Below are 26319 nucleotides of genomic sequence, written 5' to 3'. Positions count from 1 at the left end.
AAGTAATAATGGTCTAAAAAATAAGTGTTTCAAGACTTCTTATTACAAAGGCAAAAGTGCTGACAAAGACTTTTTCTTAGCAAATAGCAGTGCAGACTTAAACGGTGTAATCAATTACAGAAATCTTGAAAATTATAAACTAATTATGACCTACCAGATAGAGGATAAAAGCAAACAACGATCACTTTCAGTTATGATGTTTAAAAGAACTGCTTACAGTTCTCCCTTGCAGTGGTACTTCTGCTGCTTCTCCTGCATAACAAAACCTCTCATCTGTTCAGAATCTGCCAGTTTTATCATTTATAGAGATTTTTTAAATTTGTTTCATCAGTGCTCAGTAAGGACACCAAATGGTATTTCTGCCTCAGAGGCCCAAATTCGATTCTCATAAAAATACAAAGCACGGATACCACGGAAATAATTCCAGTCTGATCCTTAAATGAGAGCTGAGTTTGACCTCTCGGAATGGAAATCATTTGTGAGATCAGGGGTGGCCTTGCATGCAGAAGAAAAGCAGGATCGCGCTTGAAATTAATTTTTTTTCCTGATGTTCCTATGTATTTATATGTAAACACACTGAAAATATATCAGCAGTTTTCTACATACAGCCTTATTATTGACGGGAATGGGATCAAGCGGTCCATACTAATTTTTTGGAAAGAAATTACGGTCTCATTGAGTTAAATGGCAAAACATCAGTTGATTTCAAGCAGAGCAGGATTTCAGCCCTGGTATTTGGGGGGAAAGGGTTATATTTTTTTTTTCTTCTTAAAATGCTGGGTTTTATGCTCCGTGTTTAAGCCTGCATTAATGAGAACACCTGAAGGATATGTCCCTCCCTTCCCAAAATAAATTCTGAGGAGACTCCTCCTGTATATCCTCCAGCTGTATGTGCTCTAATTAAAAAGGCTGCGCTGCTTCCTGCTCAGAGCACTTCAAAAGGCCCCACTGCTCCCCTTGACAATGCAGCGCCCGGTGCTGGTTCCTCTTACCTGTCCATGCTTATTTATGGCAAGCACCACTCACTGGAAGCCATAAACTGCGCCCGTATTTTACTCTGTCTGAAATGTATAGCATGTTTATGTGAAAGGCGTATTAACGATCAAACTAATCTCGGAAAAAAAATTGTAAAAAATAGGGTGGATGGGGGGAAAATACTGCCGCTTGCTCTTCGGTCTTTCCTTTTTTGGAAATAAAAATACGTGACTTTTTTTTTTACAGTCTGTTTGTTCTTAATTTTACATGGCATTAAATAAAAATACGCAAGACTTCAGTTGTGGAAAAGTATTTTGATTGTCGTGGTGAATACTGATTGCTGGCCATCTAAGACTGACCTCAAGCGACACGACAGGTTTTCTCAAAACCATTTTTTGGGGAAACTCAAATCCAGAAAAGGTAGTATCGATACAAGTCTGCAGCATTTTTTAAAATCTGAAATAATAGGAGGAAAAAGGGGTGTTTGGCAAGTTTAGAAAATGACTTTTTTTTTAAAATACAGTATTTACCATTCTCCATCTTTGCAAAAAGCTCTCTGATTATTCCTTTCTCGTCTGTGAAATTTAAAGGTGCACCATTTCCTCCCCAGTGGTCCCGGCTATTTAGCTAACAGCGAAGGAAAGAAAACTCGGGTTTTTTTCATTCGCGCCTTTAAGTTTCACAGCAAATTGTAAAGATAAACAAAGGTGAGGGTATAAAATCACAAATAACACGCGGGAGAGATGCCTTGTGCTTAAAAAACTCCAAGGGGAGTAGCTAGCGACTCAGAAGGGCGGGAGGCGAGGGGAGATGCAGGGGCACGCTGGAGGCACTGGTGCGGGGCTTGCGAGCGATAATCCCCAGAGGATTTGGGGCAGAGGATGAAGAGGAAGGGAAATGAAGTCTCCCAGCCAAACACGAAGCAGCTGCCGAGGCGGGGAGGCTGGCGGAGGGCTGCCCGGCGCCCCGGCCCCGGCCGCAGGCGGGAGGTTGCGGCCGGGCTGCCAAGGTGTGCCCACCCCGCCGAGGGGAGGCCTCGAAGCGCGCCGGGCTGCGCCAGAAACGGGGCTGGGGGGGGGGGGGGGGGGGGGGGAAGGTTAAAACCCGACAGAACGGGCGCGGTTTGAAAGCGCACCTTAAGATAACCGGGAGGGGAGGGAGGCTCCTTCCCGAGTCGGCACCGCGGCTATTTATTTGTGTTGGCTGGCCGCCGGGGGTGCCGGAGCCGGCCCTCCCCACCCCTGACAGGTACCCGAGAGCAGCGGCCCCGCCGCGGGGAAGGGAGGGAGGGAAAGAGGGAGGCGGGCGGGCGGGCGGGGGAAGGGGGCGGTCAGGCGCCCCCGGCAGCGGGACCTGCCCTCCCCGCCGCGCCCCGGGGCGCGGGCGGCGGCCGACGCCGGGCTCCTCCGCGGCCTGAGGGAGCCCGGCGCCCCCGCAGACCCCCGGCGGGGGGGCGGGGGGTGCTCGGCAGCGCCGCGCCGCCGGCCCTCACAGGGTTAAGGTCTCGCCCGGCGCCCCGCCGCCCGCCCGCCCTCGCCTTCCCGCCACCGGCCGCCGGCGGGCCGCCGCGCCGCCTCACCTCGGTGTCGTTATTCAGGTTCCACAGATCCAGGCGCCCCATCCCGTCCACGCAGGCGAAGAGCGCGGGATGCACTGGCGACCACATGACATCGTAGACATAGTCGGCATTGTCTTCAAAGGAGTAGAGCGGCTTGTTGTGCTGTAAAGCAGAGAGAAGCATGAAGACTTCGTGGCGCTAGTGCTGCCTGGGGCTGTCTGGCGAGTCTAATTAAAAACTTTGCACATTTACAAAGTGTCATAAAACTTCCCCAGATGAAAGGTCCTCGCGAAGGGTGGGACTGCGCTTTAATGGGGCAACAACTGTCCGGTGGGATAAATGAGATGCCCGGCGTGAGGGGTGTGGGACGCGAGGGTGGTGGGGCGGGGGGGGGGGAGCGCCCGCGGCCTCTCCCGCTGCCTCTCCCGCTGCCGGCCGGCACCCCGGCGGCGGGAGGGGGCCGCGGGGGGCAGGGGGGCAGGCGGGCAGCGCCCACCCGAGCCAACCGCGCTTGCGGCCGCAGCCGCTCAGGCTTGGGGAGCGCGGCGGGGAGCGGCGCGCCGGCCTCCGCGGCCCCGCGCGCACCGCGGGCGGCGCCTGCCACCTAGCGGCGGGCGGGGCCAGCGCCCGCACCCCCCCCCCAACCCCTCAGGCCCCGCCGGCCGCCTCAGGGCCCGGCTTCCCGCCGGCCGCCCCGGCCCCGCGGCGGCCCCGCCGGGGCTCCGCGCCGACAGCCGTGCCCGGCTCGGCCGGAGGGGCTGGGGCGGCGGGGGGGAGGCCGTCGTCTCCAGCAGGCGGGAAGTCGGAGGGAAGTTAGGAAGTACACCGGGAATAAAGTGTAATTGTCCGCCATGAATTATTCATCGCATCTGGCTTGCCTAATTTTTGCATAATGGCTTCGCTAATCCCCGATCAATTAATGGAAAATGAAATTTGAATGATAATGAAGACTCCAGAGATGAAAGAAATTAGGTATTCTCACGGCTGGCGACAGAAATCTAAACAATGGCGCTTCTCGGAGGGTCTCCCGGCCTCCCCAGCCGGCAGCTGCCTGCGCGGCCCTGCCGCCTCCCTGGCCTCTCACGAAGGCCTCCGCGGGAAATAAGGCTCACGCAGGGTGCCCCTGTAAATGTCTAACTTGCATCTACAGAATACCTCGCTCAGGTCCCTCTGGAACGCGTCCCCGTTCATCTTACAAAGCAAACAACATCGGCAATGCCTGCGTTGCGTTGCGTTGCGTGGCCGTGCGTTGTTTTTCCCCCAAAGAACGTCGTTTTTTCCCACCGACTGCGGTTATGGTATCGCTCTGCTCTTGGGCGTTACTAGCTCCCAACAATAAAGCAATCTGCTTACTCTCGCCACTTTTGTTTTCAGCCCTCCCACGCTACGCGGTGCTTCGTTCCGTGTTGGGGCTGCGAGCGCTGCGCTCAGCACATGGACGCGTGTGTGCGTGCACGCGTGTATCGCTGTACTGCCCTATGTGTGGGTATTCACGTGACGTGTTGTTATTGCAGTACTGCATTCTAAATAATTTAGCTCTGTTTCGGTTCATCACAGGTATTACGAAAAACTGTAAAAAGCATCCAGAGATTTAATTATGCAACTTTGGAAAAATACTGAAGATACAAAGGGATCGGGTTCTATAGGCCAGTTTTTCCCATACTTGAATTAATGAAAGACACTTTGAATGATTACAGGATCAGGTCCCAGATTTTCATAACAGGCCTAATGTTTTTTTGTGCATTTCCTAAGAATAGAAAACATTTTGTTTTGTGTGACAATAAAATGAAATTAGAATTTGAGCTTATTGCCACAAATTTATATAGCATTTTCATTTTTTTTCCAAGGCTGGAGTTTTGCAAAAGAAAAGTAAAAAAATTACAAGAATATTTTCTTACCTAAACAAGGCCTTGTTCTCCAAACATATGTATCTGCTTAGTATATTTATCAGTACCAGTGGAGTTACTTACACGTGATAATGGAATTACTTACATGCCTGTGCTAAAGCATTTGCAGGGTTGAGGGCCAAATGAAGACTAAGCTTTTGAAGAGGCAGAGGTATTTAATAGGAAATTTCAAAGTGAATCTCTTCAGCTGTTAGCTGGGAAATAGCGTTTAGAGTGGGCCATATGGATCCACTATGTTTATCTGCTGTATTGGGTACTTTCACTGAAAACATCTAATTTAGGTTCAAATACATCAACCGTCTAAATGCTGGAAAAATGGGTGTTGAACACAATAGTACACCGAAGGGAAAGGAAATCTGTTTGACTGCTAGGTGGCTGGTACTTTTCTTATTCATGGGAAATGTGGTGTACATATAGCACTTTAACATTTAATGTCATGAGAGAAGTAACAAAATTCCACAGAAGTAAGAGGACTATTAAGATATCCATCAATCCAGAGCATATTTCAGTCAGCATTTCCTTTTTGTCAACATATCAAAACTTGTTTTGATCTTATTTTGTGTGCGGCACTTTTATGCTCTTTTTAGTTCTGCCAGCTTATGTTCCAGTTCATGCCTAAAGACCGAAGCATTAGAAGGAAAGATCAGGAGATGTGGTTCTAGTCTGTATCTTGCTGTTCACATGCTGTACAATCTCTGGCAAATAGCTTTAGCTGATGTGCCTCAGTTTCCCTGTTAGCAAAATAAAAACACTTTCAGAGTGCTGGTCTTTGAGGTCAAAAGCACAGCAGATATGCAGCGTGTATTACCTTTCCCATAACAGTGGAAATACTCAGATTGGAATTCAGAGGGAAAATCTGGACAAGAGGAATAATACGGCTTTTGAGAAAGATCTCAGACACACAAGGAATGACAGACAGTGAATGGAGATGAATTGGGAGTGGAGCATTGTAAGGAAATAAGAACTTGCAGCCATGTGAGCAGTCCAAGTAGAAGGCAAGATCAACTGCAGTGTGGTTGGGAAATCAGGGAGAAATCCTATGGCACCACCAGGCAGTGGTAGTGGAGCTGAGCTACAGCCTTCGTAGTGCCCCCAGTATCTCTGCCCTCCCAGCTTGGCCAGCCTCCAGTGGAAAAAAAAAAAATATTTCCCATACTATGCCTTGTTGTCTTACACCGTTTAACTAGAGAAGAACATGATGACTGCATCAGGTCAGGCTGGAGGTCCCTCTTGCTTAGCATCCTGTCTTCAACAGTAAGAGCGAGTGACCTTTCTTAAAAGCTGACATTTCATCCTGGTCTGATTTTGCCCACTGAGAGCAGTTACGTTGATTTCATTGTGAAGACTCGCCTTGTAAGGTTAAGTGCGTATATAAATGTTTGCAGGACTTCCTTACCGTAAGCCTGTTAACTAAGGGCCCAGGCCTGCAGATTCTTTTAATGTAAGGATTTATGAGTAAGGACCAATACCAACCACTTTTAGAAAATGTTGAAATGTGGAACCATGTAAAGGTCACTTTAAAGCAGTTTTAAATTACCAAAACTTCAGACTTACACAATCTATAACTAACATATGGCTATTATTATAAAACAACTGAAATTTAAACTTGATGAGCTTTCATTCTTAAATATCAACCCACTCTGTTATTCAATAGAACAGAAGAAATAGTTTAAAGCAGTATCTTCAGACAAACGTGGACCAAATCTACTTATTACTGTACAAGAGAGTTTGGAGTGGAAATGTGGCCCTACTGAATTGATGGAGTTTTGCCACTGATTTCAGTTAGGACAGGGTTTGAGCATTTAGGGGAAAAAGCCAATTCCAATACATGTGTGTTTCTCTCATTTATTTAAGCGTGTCATCAAAATCTGTTGTTCATCCTCAGTGTTTCTATATGGGTATTGTTTAAAAGAACAATGCAGAGTGAACATATTAAATACATGGGAGCTGTCTAGGAATTAGCACTTGTCTATGAAATAAGAAACTCACCTAAATAAATACTACATATTTATATAAAAGAGGTCTTTTTTTCCACATATAAGTTTGACCAGTCTATTCCACTTCTTATTTGCATAGAAGAATTTTCTTTAATCCAGGAGGCGCCACACATAAAGTAGCTAATTATCCATATAAAGGAATGTATACATATCCACAGGTTTTAACTAGCATCTGACTTCTGAAAAGCCATGGAAAAAGCTATTGGCTTTGCCTGTTTCATGAAAGGAGCGTTTTTACACGTTGGCACCATTTCTGTGGGTGTCAGCTCCACCTAAAGGTACTTCCCTAGACTGTACCTTCAGCAGCACAGATGTATGGTGACACCACATACTCTGTTGTCTCCCCTTCTTTCTTTCTACTCCGTTGTCTTCTGTTCTAAAGACAATAAGCCAAGCCCATACTTCGGCTCACACAGTTTTAACAACAGCCATGAGTGTTGTGCAGTATTGTGAGTTGATTCAAGCTAATTTGATTTTTCTAGGTGTGCAGCAAATAGGACAGATTCATTAGGCCTTCACACTGAAACTTTCTGAACAAGCTGATGTGTTTGTTCAGGCTCAAGCTCCGGTTCTTGGGCACTTGGAAAGAGCAGAGCCAGAGCGGTCCGGAGCAGCATGGCTGCTCTTGTGACTGGCCCTTGAACAAACCAGGGAATAGGGGGTTGGGATGAGATGATCTTTAAGGTCCCTTCCAACCCCAACCATTCTATGATTCTATGAATTTGGCCCCTATGGGACCAAATATTGTATAAATAGCCTTTATTCATTAAAAAAAAAAAACAAACCCCCTACAAAATGGTGTCAAAGGAAGATATCTCTTGTGGCATAGATAACGCATAAGGAAGCAAAACTTTGCTGTCTTTATTTAAAGCAAGTGTTACGGTGTCACACTGACCAGAGGGATGCAAAAGAAACTGGGATAGGGCACAGCTTGTGGGACTTCCAGTCAGGTTAAGATCTGAGCTCTTTCACTGTTTTGTAGACCCTAGCTGCTAGGCGCAGTCTTCACCTTGAGAGACACTTTGCTGAATCCAGGCTCATCTTTTCCTTTCTGGTCCTACCAATTAGCCAGGCCAACCCAAAAGATGCAGATAGTATAAGCAGAAACTAAAAGCTGCTGGGAATTTTGAGGCAAATACTCCTCAAATCAGCTTTACCCTGGTTTTGACCTTTCCTCCTTCAACAGTCTCCTTCCTGGGTCACCAAATGTTAGCTGTTTGGGGTTACTTGTGCAGACCTCTTGTGGCGGGAAGTCAGTCCTCCGCTGTGTGTAAGGCTCTACCACTCTTGTAAGCCGTCATGTTCTCCATTTGTATGGAGTCTAAGAGGCCCTGGTTTTTATTCAGACTGATTGATCTCCATGGGAATTTTGCCAATTCTGCACTGCCATGTTTCTCCCAAATCTGTTTTCTAATAGTTACGATAATTTAGGATAATCCAATAGCTCCTGCTTTAATATTATGCTTGTGGGACTTGACTTAGCTCAGATTATGCTAGCTTTTAAAAGCTACAGCAATCCCAGGAACTGTTACGAGATGCCATAAATCAGAGGCACTAGTTACAGGTACATCCCTGATGGCTCAGGAAAGCCTGTCTGCATTCTCCCCGAAGGGTATCATTATCCCACAGACCCTGGTACTATACAACTCACAACTTGCAGACCGCTCCACCTTTTCCAGGACTAGCCAGATCTTCAAGGATGGCAATGGGAAAGCAAAAGGGGGATGTTTATGCTCTTCAGCTTTAGCCACCCAATGTTACTGGCTAACTGAGGTGCCCTAAATTGACTTACATGAGTAATAGCTCCTTTACCTGTCTTTAAATTCCTTCTGGCAGTCAGAGTCAGTGCTGAATCACAGGTGAGCCTCTGGGGCTCAAAGGACACTTCACTGGGCTATGACCTATGTACGTGTTGTGTCATCTCACTGTCAGATGGTTATTAAGTCACTGAATCAAGTCTAAACTGCATTTTTGGGCAAGGGAACAGGCTTCGCTTTTAGATTCAGTAGCAAAAGGGGGGGAAAAAATGACCGTGGAAACTGTGGAAATGATCCCTACACTCTTCACAGCCTTGTTTTATTTAAGTACTGTAGTGCTACTACACTGATTGGTTTTTGGCATCCTAGAAGTTGCAGACAGTCAAGGCAGAAAACTGTTCACTTTTAGAAATGATTGTTCTTGCGGAGATGCTGAAACTGTTGCCTCTCTTAATTGCCAATAATAAAAGAAAGTCCAATATTTTTGCATAAACATGTGGGAATTATTATAGATGGAGGAGGGGACAAGGGTGAGACCGAAAGGAAAGGGGCTATGAGAGCAGACCAAGTCTGGAGATAACATGATGATTACATTTTTGTGGTTTTCTTCAAAGTCAAAGTGTCATGGGTGAGCATACAAGAAGGAAGCAAAGGAAAAAAGGTTTGATGATTGGCACAGGCAGTTTGAATGAGAACCGATCTTAATGTCTAATATTGTGGCATGGAGAAAAAAAATAAAAGAACTTGGCAAGTCAGACATCACCTGACTTTCAGGAGCATCAGAAAGTCAGACAGTAGAGCTTTTGGGGTCTGTGGACGTAGTCTGGAAGCTATACTGGCAGGTAAACTGCTTATTTGGTTAATCTTCCTTAACTGTTTGAAGTCCTCTGCAGAGATGTGACACCTTCAGGCTGTGCTGCTAGACTTCAGTTGTTCGCTTTGGTCTTCCAGCTCTCTTCTGCCCTGCCTTTCCAGTTACGTGATGGAAAAAGACCTTTTTACTTTCTGAAGAAAAAAAGCAGAAAGTATGGCATTCCTCTTCACTGCATATTAGCTGAGGAACTATTTTCAGTGAGTTTGATATCAATGTGTATTACTTGATGTCCAATGTAAATTTAAATGAATTAATGATATCTGCTTGCCACAGATGAACTTTACAAACATCAGAAGGTAGGTAAGGCCTTGAAACTCTACAAAACAGGCTTAAGAAAGATCTTATGAAGAAGCTAATATGCAGACTGGGTTATAGTGAGGCACCAGGGAGGACAGTGTTCCCCAGCTCACTTTTCTTCCCAGTTCCTACTGTCCAGGCTGGTGTATGCTTGTTTGTTCATTTTAGATCATCCAGTTTCATTCCCTATCTGGACCCCCTCTCACTCCACACTTGTGAGAGTTGTGCTTACAGGTTTCCACTGCTTGAGGTTTAATACCTCCTGCTCCACTCACCCACATCAAGCTGGATGCAGTGCGGATGGCAACAGTGGAGAAGCCTGTACAGGTATTTGCCATTTGTTCTGTATTTCCTCAGACTGCTGACTGCATCGCTAAATGTTAATCAAGTTTTCCACCTTTTATTTAAAATATACTTTCAGCAAGCGAGCACTTCTTCGTATCCTACTAACTATGCATTTCAGTCACGAGATTTCTTTAGAAATACTATAATCTTCTTTTGGAATTTCTACCTACTTTTAAAGATGGCTCTATTTCTTCTTTTAAGAAGCTCAAAACACTATAGAAGGTCTTATTGTTCCTGCCTAGCAAACTGATTCACATGTTCTGTAGTTCATACTCCTGCCTTTATATTACTATATTAATGGATTTTTCTCAGAGAAGTACTTGGGGGACTTGCTGAGAAATACGAGCCAGGTATGGTTTTGCTAGACTGATGGAAGAATCACCAAATCCTGGTCAGAGGAAACACTGAACACAGAGTGAAACACTGAAGAAGGGCGGATTTGGTCTTCTACCTCCAGTTGTCACTCCCTGGTTATACCCCACATAGGTGGGATCAAGAAGCAGAGCTGGAAAGCGAGTGGGATACTTTGGGAGAAGCTGGATCACTGTGCTAGTGCTCTCCTGTCATGCAGGAGAGGCAGCGGCATGCATTTACGTCCTGAGCCTACTCCTGCTGGAGTCAATGGGACTGGTCTCCCTGCTTCGGGCCTCAAGTTGTTAAAAAGAGGTAGTTTAGCTCAAATTGCGAAGCGAGGAGGGGAGTGGGATAATGTAGCTGTGGTTTCAGGGGGTTGTTTCCCACCCCTGTGACTCCGACAGGAACATTCAATATGAGGCCCCTGAAAATTCAATTTTTCTTCTTAATGGAAAATGCTACTTCATCATGGCCCAGCATTGCATGTGGACTCGGTGAATTACCAGGCTTTCCAGCGACTCTGCTGCTGCAGTTCCAGCTGCTAGAAAGTGCAGGCAGGAGCATGGGGAACATTGCAGGATGGCTGACACGGCCTGATGTTACAGCACCGTCTGCTGAACAGTCAAGATAAGTATTTGTAGCTGCTGCCACCAGGATGCCTGCAAAGCTTTCATGGGTCAGCAAGCAATGATTTTGAGGCTCATTATTATTGAAGAGGACTCCATCTTGTAGGATTTTGAATACAGTTCCTTTTTTTTACTCATAACAAAAGTCTCTCACATAGCAGAGAAAGGACGGCTGCATGAAGCAGGTGGGAGAAAATTTCCATTAGGGAAGAAGTCCTGGGCTTTATATATTGATAATTTTCCTGAAATATTTCTCTATTACATGTAAGCCCAATTCTCCAGTGTAATTCTGCAACAGAACAGTCAGTGGGAGGTTTGCATTTTGATTTCAGGGGAAAAGGGAATCACGACTTTGTTTTGTACAGATTGTACGAGCTCCTGAAATCCAATTCTGCTTTCCACGTGCAAATAAAGCTTTCACTGGCTACATCTGGATTTATGTTAGGGTTTTCTGAAATAGAGTTTAGCCCACTGAGTTTTTCAGAACAGCCTCAGTATTTTAGATGACTGTTTTATTTTTATGTGTGTGTGCGCACCATTCTTCACAAAGCATTTCACAAAGAAGAAGCATGGTTCGCGTGAGTAAATGAAGTATGTTGGCCAGCTGAAGAATATTTTCCTATCACTTTTCAAATATGGCTGCACCGAAAACCAAAATCATGAGAAACATTTCATGTGAAGAACTTGGGGCTGATTTCAAGCCACCTGACTTCACTTTGGTTTTGCTCTTTAAAATTACCTAGAAAATACCATGATCTTCTTTTTTGTACAGCTGGATGAGAGCCAGACCTCTGGCTCCAGAGGTAAAGGGCAAAAACTAAAAAAATCCTGTCTGAACAGGCAACTCCACCCTCTTCCCCAAGTCAGCTTGGCCTTTTGACAGAAAGTGAGCTCTGAAGCAAATTCATTCATTGCCTTGTTTTTGGACAAAACTCAAAACTCTGAACTCACACCACAGAGAGACCGTTTCCATGAAATCCAGCATGCTATTTTATCACCCTTTGTCTTTTCCTATAATCAGATAAAATTAGCATTTGGACAGTGATTAATCAGATTAATCATTTTAATTGCTTTTATCAAAGAGAAAAGCCTGCACTGGAAATGCAGTGTTGTCAAAGGAAGGTGATTCTTTTATGAGCAGAGTCAAGAAGGAGCTCTGTGTTGTGATGCAGCAGTGGGGGGGACCATTCTAGCCAGGTATCCAAAATAAGACAGGTTAAATCATCCCCTGAGCTAGACATTTGAGCCCCACCAAAATCAATGGGAGGGAGGGATTAGTAAAGGATTCCACAGAGAGAGGAAAACAGGGAGAACTGTCTGTATTCAGTCCACCTACTCCCAAAATAGACTAAAGTTTTGGTCTCCCTCACAATACATTGTTTCTTTTTCTCTTTTTCTTCTTGATGTTATTTTTTTACGCCTCCCTAAACTCTCTGGGCCCTTTTGAGATCACCCACCATGGCACTAGAGACAGATACAGATTGTATCCAGGTTCAGTGGAGTGGTAGGTGCAGAAAGCCAGAGGCCTTGACACCCCTATAGTTTGATTTAGCATCTGGTCAGAGCACACCCTGGCTTTCTTCTGCTTGTACCTTAGCTTTTCTGGCTGCAGAAATGAGGTATAGCTCTGTGTGTGTAGTGTGGGATAAAGAGGCTGATTCCTTCCTGGTAGTGGTTTGGAAGAAGCCAGAATAAGAAAACAGACCCAGGAGCTCAGAAGTGCTGCCACACCTGCCAGTTTAGATACGACCTGAGGCTGTCCAGATGCAAGAAAGCCATCAAAAGCTCCAACAACTGATTATCTGCCAGACTTGGGCTCCTGTATAGTCAGTGGTGGGAAGTAATGGTGATACCTCCAAGAGATGTCTAATGTATGCATTGCAATTACTTCTTTCCAGTGGCTGCATAAGAAACCAAAGTATGGAAGCCCTAAATAATACAGGATCCAGGAGGATCCAACTTCGTATGCAGTAAGTCATCTAAAATGCCTCATGTGCTAATGTGAGGAGACTGAATATGGCCCAAAGGATTTAGGAAAGCTTAGAAAATAACATTAAGAATGAACAGGTTCAAGATTGAAAGTAGTGATACTTTCTAAATTTCACTAAGTCCAGCTCTCATCTACACTTAAGTGTATGCAAGATAAGGTACATGAGTAACCTCGGCATTTCACCAGTCCATTTCACTGTCGGGGACCAGTCTGATCCTGTTACAGACTGGGAAAGTAGGGCTGGCCCCAAGTGGGCAAAACTGGTTTTCATCAGGAAGCATCAGCACATTAAAATCAAAGCTTTATTCTGAGAAGATCCTACTTTCAGTGAAACCAGAGCTGTTCATAGGCACAAGATACAGCTCAGAGCAAAACTGCAAGATCATCACAGCACCTCCTCCCCTTAGGGAAGACACATGTTCCAGTCCTACTCAGGCAGACCTTTGCAGCGTGGCTTGGTGCCCAAACCAGTGGCTTACAGGATACTCTTACAGAGCTCCTACACTCTTTGTAAACAGCTGCATATTCACTGGAACAGGAACATCTTCCGTAAGGCAGGGGAATGCTATATACCATTAACCACTAACATCAGTGTCTCTGATCTGTGATCCACTGTAATCACCTGCCACGGGACTTCACTAAATCAAGTCATTGACTCCAGCATTTCCAATTACAGTTAAAACAATTCTCATGAGGGAGAATTCACCACGTTATTCACTAATTTTACTGTCCTTTTATCATGACTACATGTTTGACTACATTTCTATTTGGATCTTTAACTTCAAGCAATGCTATCCGTCACACAAGAGGCTCTCACTCACCCACTTAATGTGATTGAAATTATACCAGAAAAAAATCTGAGCCAGTAACCAGGTAGCTTGATACATGGTATTTGTAATGTAAAAAATAGTAAGTACTTAATCTTAAAAAAGGTGACAACCTGGCCCTGTTTTTAGTAAACTTCAAAAATTGCCCATTTGTGAGTGCATTGTTTTCTTGGTGACTAATCCACACAATCACGTAATGCTCTGATTCATTCTGCGACACCATTTTCCATCACAATAAGTTTGGTCTATCAAGTTGATCCTATCAGATCCTATCAGCCAGGCTTTTAGGGAAGGGGACTGGGGGGGGCTAGAGGCACCTATCTTTAGCACCACCACCACCACCACCACATGCTTCTTTGCATTGTTCTACTGATAGACTTTAGGTTGACCTCTAAGGAGACAGTCTTCAACATCTACACCAAATTAAAACCACTGGAGTTTGAAGTTATATACAGATAGGAAGGTATATGAAAGTACAAGGTAAAATAATTTACTGCAAGCGTCAGGAGGACTGGGTCACACCAAGTTAATCAGCAAACAGATAGGCATAAGATAGTGAGGGTGCAGAAATGTATGTGAAAGCACATAGCAAAGAAATGTGAATTTTTGCTGTTTAAAACATGGTTTCTCAAAAAGCACAACAGACTGCAGACTGGAACAACACAGGACACCAAAAGAGAAAAGCAGCATGTGAAGAGCATAAGAGAAGACAAAGGAGAGGGACTAGGAAGGAGCTACCATTGATGCACATGCTAGTAAGGCAAAACTGAGCACAGACACAAAAGTAGGTAGTCTGTCACTGAAGGCACGCATCCTCTGGCTCAATTTGTCCTTGCTAATGGTTACGTGGTAGTCCTACTACAGCGTACTCACCTCTGTCCCTCCTGATTATGGCACTCACCACTGTTACTTAAACATTAGGCAAAGAGGGAGGTAAGCATGGATGGGGATAGAGCAGTGCTGTTACAGTTATTCCAATCTCTCTTCTAGTCAGCTGCCCATCTGAGCATGACTTAGGCATAGATGCAAGAGGAGAAAAACAGTCATTAGCACCTCCCCTCAGTGGAAGGGTAAGAGATAAAAGGAGACATGTGAAGGATGAAAGAGCTAACAAAATCCAGCTCTCTGTCCAGACCTTTATTAACTCCCTCAGCAGCAAACAAGCCATCTTCTAGGCTTTAGCTGAAACTAGCTTATGTTTTGCTATGCTTTAACAATTCCAAGCTAGCTCCTGTCCCTTGACACAATATCTAAAAATTTGCACTCCAAACAGCAATTGCTGTAATAATAACAATACTTACATTTCATTATTTAACCTCATGCTATTCATTCATGAGGCTTAGTGCTTAATTAATTAACAACACTTAGCATTTCCACTTAGCACTTTACCTCTTCAAAGCATCGTACAGACAATACCTAATTAAGGGCAGAGCTCCGCAGACACTTCACATCAAGACTTCCCTTTGACAGCTCTGCATCCAAGACTTGCTTACATGGTGTAGCATCAGTTTGAGTTGAAAGCCCTATTGACTTCATCAGGAACCAGGTAATGCCCTGGCTATCAAGTGACTATCTTTGCAAATTCCTTTTCTTGTCTTGTTGCTTTTGGTTGCTTACTATTCACCCAGGGATCTAATTATTGGCTAATATGATGGGAGATAATGTGAACCTTGTATTAGTGTTATCTACAAAACCTTCATTCTTCCGTTAGTGAAAACCTTATTCTCAGTCACCTGGTTGAACTGCCTTTGGATAGAAAACGTGTTAACCACAAAACCAGATTATAAAATGTCAAGCCAGAGTTTTCAAGGGAGATGGTGCTTTCAATCCATCGGTCAAATGCCTGCTATGAAAGTGCCTTTCTTGTAAGCACGCCAGGGTGCTACACAACATCAATAGACAATACAAACACAGAGCTTTTATGGTTCACTTTGCAATTGGACATTGACTCTGAACCTGTGAAACAGAAAGGAATTGAATTTCATGACCAAAGAGGATAATGTGCACAGGATTAAGTAGACAACACTGGTGGAGCAGGAAAGCAACATGGCATTGGATGCTGATAGAGAGATTGAATTTACAAATAAGAAACCAAAGGAATAAAACAATTCTGAGTAAACTCTCATAAACCAGCAGTAGCACTCAATGCTTCATATCAATCCACTTTTTTTTTCAGAGTATCAAACATGCTGATGGATTTATTCAAAGTCCACTGACTGACCAGGCCCTGACTATGGGAACTGAACAAAGAGAAACAAATATGTAATAGCTCCAGCCAAGAGAATTATCCAGGCAGTATGGAAAGAAACTTCTGCTGGAGTCAAACTGGAAGAAAAAGAAAACATTCATCACAGTTCAAGAACTTGTCTAGTGTCTCAGAGGATGTCTGCACAGGGCAGTGGCTGGCAGCGCAGCAGCCCGGGGCTGCTACTGCTCAAACCTGCTCCAGAAGAAAGCAAGCGATCCAATACAGCAACGCAGCTTCCAGCTCTGAGTGGTGCTGTAGTGTGTCACATGCACATCACAGCTCACATCAGCTAGGTCAAAACAGCTTTTTCAGGAAGCCCCTCTTGCCAAGTGAGCCACAGCTTGATAGCTATTAGAAATTTAAATGGTTTGGTTCTTTGGAAGCTGACTGTATTGAACAGAATCTGACCTAACCATTTTGGCACTGAATTCTTCCACAAGGGTAACTGTGTACTGCTAACTGCAGTGTCTTTGTGCCCAAAATATGCTGTGTTAGTGTTACTGCTAACTTCTGAAGTCCCAGGAGTTTAGAATAAAAACCAGGCCTTATTATCCCTTAATATAATTTCATTTAAGCTGCAGATGTATGAGACCCTTATTGCCATACTCAACCTCAAGCTGAGGGTCAGATACTCATCCTGGACTTTTCTGGACATGTATATTCGGAATTCAGTACCTGCCTTTCATTTTCCCCCCAGTCCCCACAAATTCTTTCCCCCTTACTCAGCTTCAACTTCAACCCTCCAATATTCCCTTGCCACCAGTTACCACTGTCCAGGACTCCCTTACCTCAGACACCGAACAGCCCCAAACAGCTAACACCTAAGGTCTCCATCACTTGGTTATCCTGCAGCCCTTTCTAACGTTTACCACCCAGGACCCATCCCAGACCCATTCCAGCCTGCCCATGACCACTCCCCTGGACCACTTCTGCATTGGTTAAGGCTGGGTCCACTGATGTATATGGTTACACGCGAATTAGGTAAATCATACACCTTTCTCATAACAAGTTTCCTAAAATGTAATGCTCAAGACAAAACCGTCAGCTGCGGTCACTGTTGATCAGGAAAAGATACCTGTTAATTAGCATGCATATTGGGTCAGGCCGCTAACAAATGCATTGTGACGCTACTATGGAAGCTGATTCAAGTTATTATCTAGGTAACTGCTTCTGTTTCCAGCACAAGGCTGTCACGTGAGCCCTTCTGATCACTTCTGTATTTGCTGTGCATCTGTCCTAGTATCTCCAAGTCCTGATGTCTTGGAGGAACACATGCTCAGAAACTTCCTGACTGGGGTCAGCTTCTAGTACTGGAACTCTGCCAGATGCAGCTCAAGATGTGAACCAAATGCAGGCATAAAGACACGGTTAAGACAAAAGCCTGGCATTTGGAAGGCGGTTCTCTACTCTGGTGTATCACAAAAATAACTGTTTAGATGTCTTATATAATTAGGATTTTACCTCTCATTCTCATGTTTCACTCAGCCTGTACAATGAAACAGGTTGGTCTGTTTAGTCAGTTTTCACTCATGCTGTCATTACCCTATATTCATACAGTTCTATGGGGTGCTGGGGTTTCAGAGCTTCATAGGACTGTGCATTAATTTCTGCTGTTCATAGTGCTCTCCCTGCAAGAGGTCAAAGGGACACGGCCATAGAGTAGTCAGCAACAGATCCATGGTGGTCATGAATGTAAGTTGCAGCATGTATTTCCTCCCTGCTTCCAGCCATCAGTGTCTAATGTCATTGGGACAATTTATACTTTTTGGCTATCACAACCTTCTACAGCAATGAATTTCACGAGTGATATTGATTGCATTAAGTTGTACATGTGCTTCCCCTGTTGCTTCATCAGAAGAAAGTGTTCCTGCTGCTGCACCACCACGGTACATAGTATTAGCCTTGCAATTTAGCCTGCACAGGGAGTGCTGGATGGATTGTTTGATGACTTGCTGTACAAGACGTCCTGATCTCCTTGCCTAGTGAAATTGCTCAGCACTAGGGTTAATACTGAAGTGCAGGCCAGCTGAAGCTACCTTTAAAGGGCAGGGTACGCTCCAGGGCAAATATGGTTGACACAGTTACACTAGGTATATATTTTACTTATAATTTTATCACTATGCCTATTCTAAACACAGCCTTTCAATTAATTGATTCTTAGGACTTGATACAGACAATATTGAAGTATTTCTGACAATGGCATTTTCACAAGCAGTATTACCCATCCCACCTCAGCTCGGATTTCTCACCTTTGTGGTCCACAACTTGACTGTCCAGTCAAATGATGATGTGACAAAGAGATGGGAAAAGTCAATTGGACCCACTGCCATGTGACAATTGATTCCTGTGACAGGTCCTTGGTGGCCTTCAAAAATTTCACCAATGCCAGCTTTACTGCAGGAAGAAGAGACATTTGCATTCAGAGAGTGATTTAACATCTGGTGATTTAACATAATTTTTCTTTACTCTTAGGCTCCTGCTTCCTTTTAAAGTTCCATTTAATCTGTAAATCTCTCTCCTTTCAGTAAGGCCTTTGCCTGCAGAGGTTTACTGCTGTGGGCACAATTAATGCTCAGGATCCAGCACAGGGAGACTTTCTCTTACTTCTGAAGACTCACCTTACTCACTTTTACATACACTGTCTACTACTGTAGCTTGAAATAACATTTATGTATAATTATAAAATACTTCTAAATTATAATTATACTGTAGCTTATGCCTCTGAGTAAGCCATTATCACAAGGAATAACCATTAAAATAAAAATGCAAATATGTTAATGACCTATCGTAAGCAATTCTTTTTCTCTTATTTCTGTAAAATATCTTTCCACAGCAGTCAATTGAGTCACTAGGAAGCAAATCCTTTTTCACAAAAAGTGAAGGAACTGTTGCTGTGATCAGGTACCATACAGTCATTACTTTGAACAAGGGGAGATGTGCATTTCATCAGCCTGAGGCTAGAATAGCTATTAGGAAGGAAAAATACAACGCTGTGTAACAGACAATGTGTGCAGTTTTCTTCTTCCTGGAAGCAAATGATACCGGATCAGTTGTCAGTGTATACAGAGAGGGGAATCATGAAATTACCCTTTTAGTTACATTATAGAAAAATTGCCAGTGGAAGAAAATACATTAAAAATAGCTGCCAGCCCTGTGCCAATGTGAATACAGCATGCCCAAAGGGATGAGGAGCTGCACTGGAAGAAATTGGTCCCTCATGTCGCTAGCCATGGTGTCCCCTCACCTCTCCTGTTGACCGTGACAGTGTGGCCTCTTGGGCTCCTCTGCCAGAGCTCGTGGCAAGTGCTGGAGCAGGGGCTGAGCTCTGCAGTGCCTCTGCAGTGCTGGGTACAAAGCACACCTCTTACTTTATCCCCATCTGTCTGCCATGTAGTTGGCGGGATAAGGGGAGTTCTAGAGCACCTTGTGTGTCTGCTATGCTTTGACACACCTTTTTCCAGAATAACAGATGGCTCTCTACTGTGCTGGGCTGAAGGACACAGGATCCTCTGGAAATAAAACGGGGATGACAGCAAAAAGCTCTCGGAAAGACAGGCAGGAGCAGAAAAGAAGTGCGTTTGCCAATGGTCAGCAGCAGGTTTTCTAAAAAGGTGGGCTAACAAGAGCATCTGGCACCCTTCTCCTCGTGTGAGGAACAAACCAGGCATGTCTGAAAGATCAGAGGTGAGAAATGTCCTTGGGCATGCTTCATTTATCCTAGCAGCCTAAGACTAATTCAAACCATCAGCTGCCACACAGCCTATCAGTATAATGCCTAAATAGACACAATTTTGCAATACAGTCAGTGGTCAGCCTAAAATAAAAATATTTTAATATAAAAATTATATTGAACAAAATATATGTAAAACTTTATTTATACAACATGAGGAATGTGTAATAGAAGCCTTACAATCTTAAACCAGTGTATCGATGTCTATTTAGTCAACAGAAACACAGAATATGACAAAATATGAATTCAGAGAATATTGCAAACTACTGACGTGTGGGGGTGAGCTTTAAATCTACCAGTGAAAAAAGTTTGTTCTTTACAAAAGCCTTTCAAGCATTCCAGAGGATGAAACTACTACCAGAAGCTAACAGCACGCTAGCATCCCGCAGATTTATAGGGTGCAAAATAAGGAACTTGCAGTATTAAACTACAGCCTGGGTTACACAAGGAAGGGATATGACCGCCATGTGTGAGAGAGCACAGGGTACCAGTCCTGGGAGCGCGTCAGCCAGAGCTTGCGTACCCACATGGCACACTGCGGCTACGTCCGTGTTAACAAGTAAACCAGGCGGCAGCCCAGGCTGAGGGCAAATGGTATGGCATGGCTCCTGGATGTACCACAAGACCCTCTCGCTCTCCTGGAGAGGGTGGGCATGTCCAAACCACCCACTGAGAGCGGGGGCCAGCAGGGCTCAGTCTTTAGCCTGGCTGCGCGGACGCAGCCTGCAGTGCTGTGCGGGGATACCTGGTGCTGGAGGGCTGTGCATTAGGACATACATGCTCTGTTTCTCACATGCACATGTACCCATGGTCGCTCTTCTCTGATATATGCCCATGGAGACTGAAGATGGAGCTGAGGATGGTAAAAAATAAAGTGGATTACCATCTCTTATGAGTGGTTTAGGCCTGATTACCCTGCAACAAAACTGTTTCCTGATTTGACCTGCCCAGACATGGATACCTACATCTCAGCTAGCTGTCTAGACCTCTGTCTCACCTCACAGGTGAGAAAGAGGCATTTCTGAGTTCCCAGTCATCTCTTCTTCAGGCAGATGTCTGAAAAAGGTAGAGGAAATCAAACCCTAAGAGCAGTCGTTGCTTCCCACCAACTACACAGGGAGCCTGGGGCAACTACTCCAGTATAACAGGCTGTAGCACAGATGCTCAAAGTCAGGTGATTCCTGTCCTAGTCGTTCAAAGTAGAATAGTACAGACACTGTTGATCCAAGAGAAAAAACATGAAACACTCTGCACATACACTTGGCTGCCTCACGCCAACACAGCTACGCAATGGTATTTAAGTACAAAATGCTGAACATCACCTTCCATGACGACAGGCTGTGTAGACTGTTCCCTCTTCACTGCCAACGACAAAGTTATTGACATCTCCAGTTGGGAAAGCCATTCCTGTAACCGCCACTGGTTTGGACTTATTGTACGCCAGCTCCATGCTCTCCTACCAAAACAGGTCTTTGTTATTATTCTGTGATCATCCTTTTGTTTGGCTGGTTTTTTTTTTTTTTTTTCCCCCCTAATTAATTTCTAAATGTTACACAGGGTAGCAGGAGGGGGAGAAGAAATCATTTGACCCAGCCACAGGACTTCAGTTTCTACACAGGACGTTGCGATGCAATGTCACAAACTAGGATGCACTGCTCCTGCTATCCCCGCCACTGCCTGTCACATGTTTGAGAGTGGCTGGAAGGCACTGGTCTTTGCTACATCATCTTAAATCAGGCAGAGATGACAGGTGAGAATTTAACATCTAATGGTGCAGAAACTAAAGATAATACCTTAATGGTTACGCTTGCCAGTCCCAGTCTCTAATAAAACATGCAATACCCTTCTATTTACAAACATTTTTCAAATCAATTGTTTGTCAGGAAAGATGTGTAATATCATGTGCACCTGAGGCATTTATCAGACTGTGCCATGTGTCCCTTTGCAGAACAAAATAAAAAAGTTGGGGTCCTGTCACTACCACCATTCTAAGCATTGCTTTTCAGGGATTTTCTGAGGTAACCATAAACACTTTCTCTAGACTCCACCATCAAGCTACAAAACAGCAAGCATATTTTCTTTTGGTATCTATATTTCAAAGTAAATCAGCATGCCCATTTTTGCTATTGCAAGTACAACCAGCATGAGCAGTTTGTGGCCATTGCAAGATGCATATGCTTCGAGCAGATTTTGCACAACTTTTTGGTTGTTCAGCCTAAATGGTGTAACCCAAGAATCCACAAAGGGGCTGAACGATTTAGCAATTTTCATTTTTAGTTATTTAAGTGGGTAGGTTTTCTATGTTTAAAATGTCTAAGCTGCTATTCTTCCAGGGCCAAAGCCTGCAGCGTTTTTCTCAGAAGGGCTTTTTGCTGTAGCTAAAGAAAGTGTGCATCCCTGTGAGAAGAGAGGGCTGCATAGAGAAATACTTTTGCTTGGTTTATACTTTTCTTTGGTTCTACTTTACATTTGGTTCTATTAAAAAGGAAAACAAGACCTGGAAAATGCACTGGCAGAGCACCTGTGGACCATATATTTCTGTGAAAATCTTCTGGGGTGTGATCATTGTTTAGTGTCTCTGTGGAGACATGGCCAGATACTGTGGTGGACTCTCTTCTCCCAGTGCCTACACCATGGCTGTACACGGGTGCTCTGGATCTGTGTCTTAGGAAAGTTTCAGACTGACACACATCAGCAACACTCTACTCCTCCCAATTTAAAGCTATGGCATGTAGCTTGACGTCAAGTCCTGTGTCTTTCTTTTCTAGATCAACATGAGCCATGTGCCAAACTTCAGCGTAATGTGGGGCGTGTTCCCATCCTTGTTGAAAGCCAGTTTTGGAGCAGGGGAATTCCATCTGAGTGATGAAGTACCAGAACTGAGATGTTCACAAACCTCTGCTTCAAAACTTAGTATTCCAGTAAGTGAATACATAAGGATGGGATTTATCTTCTTCATGTTTAAGTGAGAAACTGGGGAAGGGATTCAGGTGCCTAAACATAGATGTCTGGGCCATTTTAGATGCCTCCACTTCTATTCCAGAAGCGTATTGACTTCTCATAGTCCCAGGACACAACTACCAGACCCATCAGATGAGCATGAGCAACATGATCTAACTTTGAAGTTGGCCTCACTTTGAGTAGGGGAGTAGATGGGGTGAATTCCAGAAGCCCCTTCCATCCTAAGATTTGACAGTTCTGTACCCCAGGGTGGGTATCTGAAATCGTATTTCACACTGGGATGGGATGACTTGTCCTCCAGAAGTGTCCAGTCTCTCTCTCTACATTAACTGTAAAGGGAACTCAAATTACTAGCTTAGACTTGACATGGACCTAACTTTTAGATTGCTAAGGTTAGGATAGAGGAGTCCCACCTCTTGTGTCAACACTGAAAAGCAAATAATTTGATATTAATTGCACATTAATGCGTGGCTAATGGATGATTAATGGAATCATTAAGAGGAGTTTCTACACAGCATTTTGAAACAAGATCCCATTATGCTTAGTAAAAATGATATTAAATTTTTTTTTAAGAAATTATGTATAAAAAATGAGTGATACATTGGAATAGAAAATGTACTACTCCAGAAGATAACACTTAAAAGATGCTTCCTACAGACCTTTTTCAGCATCAGATTCTTTCTTTAGTTTCCATTATTATAATCACTAGTGGTTTGGACAATTTTCCTGGGTTTCCTTTCATTTCTGATACAAAGGGGGGGTGGGGGGGGCAGGGGGGAGACAATAGTAGCAAACATTCCGGAGGGGGGAAATTAGTTCTAAAACTTCTGATTTGCATTGTTTGTTCCTTTGGCTACTGAAGGCAGGCAGCAAAGTAAGCTTTCTGACTGTGTGCCTTGGAAACCCATAGTGCCTAGGGTGTGTTCAGCAGCAGTGCAATCTAGTCTATATTTGTTAAACAATGCTGTAGAGTAAGTACAATTTATACCACAGGCGACTTCTGTAATTACTGTGCTTTAAAATGGATTATTTCATTTTCACTTGAAACTGACCTATGTATTAACGTATTACAATAATTACATGATTTGTGGTAAAGGAAATGGGTTTTGGCTCTTAGCAGAGACTGCTGGAAGCAAGCTGTACTCTTTCAAGTGCATCCATTGGGTTTAGTTTGTATAGGATGTGAGGTTTGGCTTTTAGGAGCTATGTTCCATTAAGCAGGTATCCTGCTCTACCGAAGGTGCTTTTTTTCCCCTGTATAGGTGAAAACAAACACACCTGTGGAGTTGAGAGCATGTCCAGGCTCCAGGAGCACATTTTGCCATCCGTAGAGACGGTAATGAGATTGTGCGCATTCTGTGTTCCAACTACATTCACACAATACACAGGATGCTGAAAACACATTAACACTGGAAATCAGAGAGCCATTCTCACATCTTCACAGACAAATTTCTAATGTCTCATACCTTACTTTAAAGAATGATTAAGTAGCCACATAAAGCCTGGAAAATACAGGACTCAGCTTTTGCCAGATAGGAATTGTTGTGTTTATTTTTAATTTAAATTTTAAGAGGTATGTTATGGAGGCGGAAATGTTTTCAAAGTTTCATTTTCCTCATAATAAAACAACGCAGCTGAGTAATGCTGTGAAAATACTGAATTATGTGGATGAGATTTCACCCACAGGGACATGTATCATTCTACTGATGGCTTTTGACACTGAAAATAACCAGCAGAAAGAGGCAAATTGTCCAAATGGACTCAAAATGAAAACTTTATTCAAGAAAACAGCTGCATAAAACTTGAACTTTTCCAGAATTTGGCTTGCATGCTAAATATTTGCAAATGTACTCCAGTTGAAAAACATGAACAAGTCCATCATCATTCTCCAGCATTGGCCAATATACCTTTTTAAATCTGTCATTATAAATGTGGAGTGACTAAATTTAGGGTGTTACACCTGGTTCACCATAGCATAGTCATTCCATGGAGGCCGAATTCCACTTAGTATGCAATAATGAAACTTTGAAACTTGGCCTATTCCTTTTCCAAGGAACCTGGTAACATTTTGAGCCTAAAGCGTCATCTGGTATCCAATAGTGACATATGAGGGATGGTTCAAGTTCAGCAATCTCCAGAGTGAAAAATCAGTCAGACTGAACAATAAGATGTAATTTCCTTTGACCAGTACAAGTGATACTGCTGAATTAAGGGTAAGACATATACACAAGTCAAGCAAAGAAAAATTGTATTTTTCTGCCTCTTTTGCTGATGAATAGAAGACCTGCATCTCCAGGAAGAAAAAATACTTTTCACTAATACTTTCCTTATTTAAAGAAAATTAGGACCAACTTAAAAGAGATCCCTATAGAGCTTCTAAACTGACTCCATGTAGGGTTAGAAACATAGCATTCACTCCTGCTGAAAGGAATGGCAGAACTACCACTTATTTTAGACTACTTTAAGATCCAGCTGCAGGTCACCTACCCAGTCAGTAAGGAAAAGCAGAAATCTTCAGAGCACTGGCTAGCTCTCAGGTTCGATACCTGAGCAGGCCCAGTAAATGCCCCCTCCCTAAGTGCAAAAAGGGCAGCATCTGAATGCACAGTGTGTGTGCACACACCAAAGTTGGACTCAGCAACTGTTGCTGAAATGGTACCTTGTGCTCGGAGGCCACCTGTGCACACCAGTAAGTCACAAGGTTCATTTTGATGCAATTTGATTTTCTCTTTCTCTCAAGATTGTCAGTCACCTGGTTTCCCTCAGATCATCAAAGGAACCCCAGTCTGTCCCTCACATGTGTCTCATGCTATGATCCTTGTACAACAGACCTTCTTGCTGCTTAGTGGTGAGCTAATGACCCCAGTGCTAAACATGGCTAGCACATAGTGATGTGTGAAATAAGCATAGACCTATTTTTTCATGGGTGTTTGACCTCCAGTAGTCCAAACAGAGAGGGACAGAGTGGATGCAAGGAACCGAAAGCAAGCAGTGGAGTATCTAGAATATTTAGGGGGGAGGGAGAGAACGAGCCATGTCTTTCCAGCAGCACCTCAGTGTGCCAGGTCTGGCTTTAATCAGGGCTACCAGCCTTCAATTTCACGCACAATAAAACTCACGGCAGAAATGAAAAGATGTAAGGAAAATGGATGAAAAAGACAACCAACTGTACGTAACAGAAAGTCTAAACAGGATCCTTCCTTTCAAAGGGTCGCTGCCAGCTTGCTTTTATTTATTTTGGAAATGAAATCATCATGCAAGAGGTTTTTGTCTTAATTAAAATTTCCTGTTGTCCCAAGTGCAGATGTGTGGTGGGTGTGAAAGGAAATTAGTGAGTAAGCTGTGGGTAGAATTCTCTTTCCTGGTGAATCCAGGCGGCAATCTGTGATACTGAACTTCAGGAAGGTTTAAGTCAGTGATAACAACACACTCTATCTGTTTCAAATAAACAAAGCAAGAGAAAGAAAAGAGAAAAATCCTTTTTTCATATATGGCGTAAGTTCAAATTAAAAAATTACTATTCAACTCACGTATCTAGCAGTACATAGAGTAACATGGCTACAGTAGAGTTGTCTTAATTTAATCCTTTTTTTTTTCTTGGCAGCTAGGATTCAAGCCAGCCTTGTGCAACCAAGACTTCATTCACAGTTCATGTGATTCCTATATCTGAACATAAAGTGAGCACTCTTATTGTAAAATCTGATCAGTCCTTAAAAACATGCTTCCTCACGTTAGACTGTGTAAACACTTATTTACACCAATCCATGACAGCACATAAAGTGCCCATCCACAACTGAAAGTCATTTATTTATATTTGTCAAAAGCAAAACATTACATATTTTTCTATTGCAATAATAAAACTAGTTTAATGTA

The 26319-nt window shown here is 43.7% G+C and overlaps 1 protein-coding gene across 4 annotated transcripts in view; it reads right to left on the bottom strand.

The window, feature by feature from the left end:
- DYNC1I1 (dynein cytoplasmic 1 intermediate chain 1) overlaps positions 1 to 26319 on the bottom strand; it is a 180476-nt gene that overhangs the window by 22680 nt on the left and 131477 nt on the right. For all 4 annotated transcript variants that reach the window (XM_075704604.1, XM_075704606.1, XM_075704605.1 and 1 more), the window contains 4 exons: positions 23725 to 23838; positions 20808 to 20941; positions 18005 to 18149; positions 2555 to 2695 (listed from right to left, as the gene is read on the bottom strand). In XM_075704604.1, the coding sequence (XP_075560719.1) occupies positions 2555 to 2695; positions 18005 to 18149; positions 20808 to 20941; positions 23725 to 23838 (534 nt within the window). The remainder of the gene's footprint in view (positions 1 to 2554; positions 2696 to 18004; positions 18150 to 20807; positions 20942 to 23724; positions 23839 to 26319) is intronic.

This window comes from Pelecanus crispus, chromosome 2 (assembly GCF_030463565.1).
Source record: "Pelecanus crispus isolate bPelCri1 chromosome 2, bPelCri1.pri, whole genome shotgun sequence".
Classification (NCBI taxonomy): Eukaryota; Metazoa; Chordata; class Aves; order Pelecaniformes; family Pelecanidae; genus Pelecanus; species Pelecanus crispus.
Note: the sequence above shows the minus strand (reverse complement) of the source record. Positions and strands in the feature narration are given on the sequence as shown.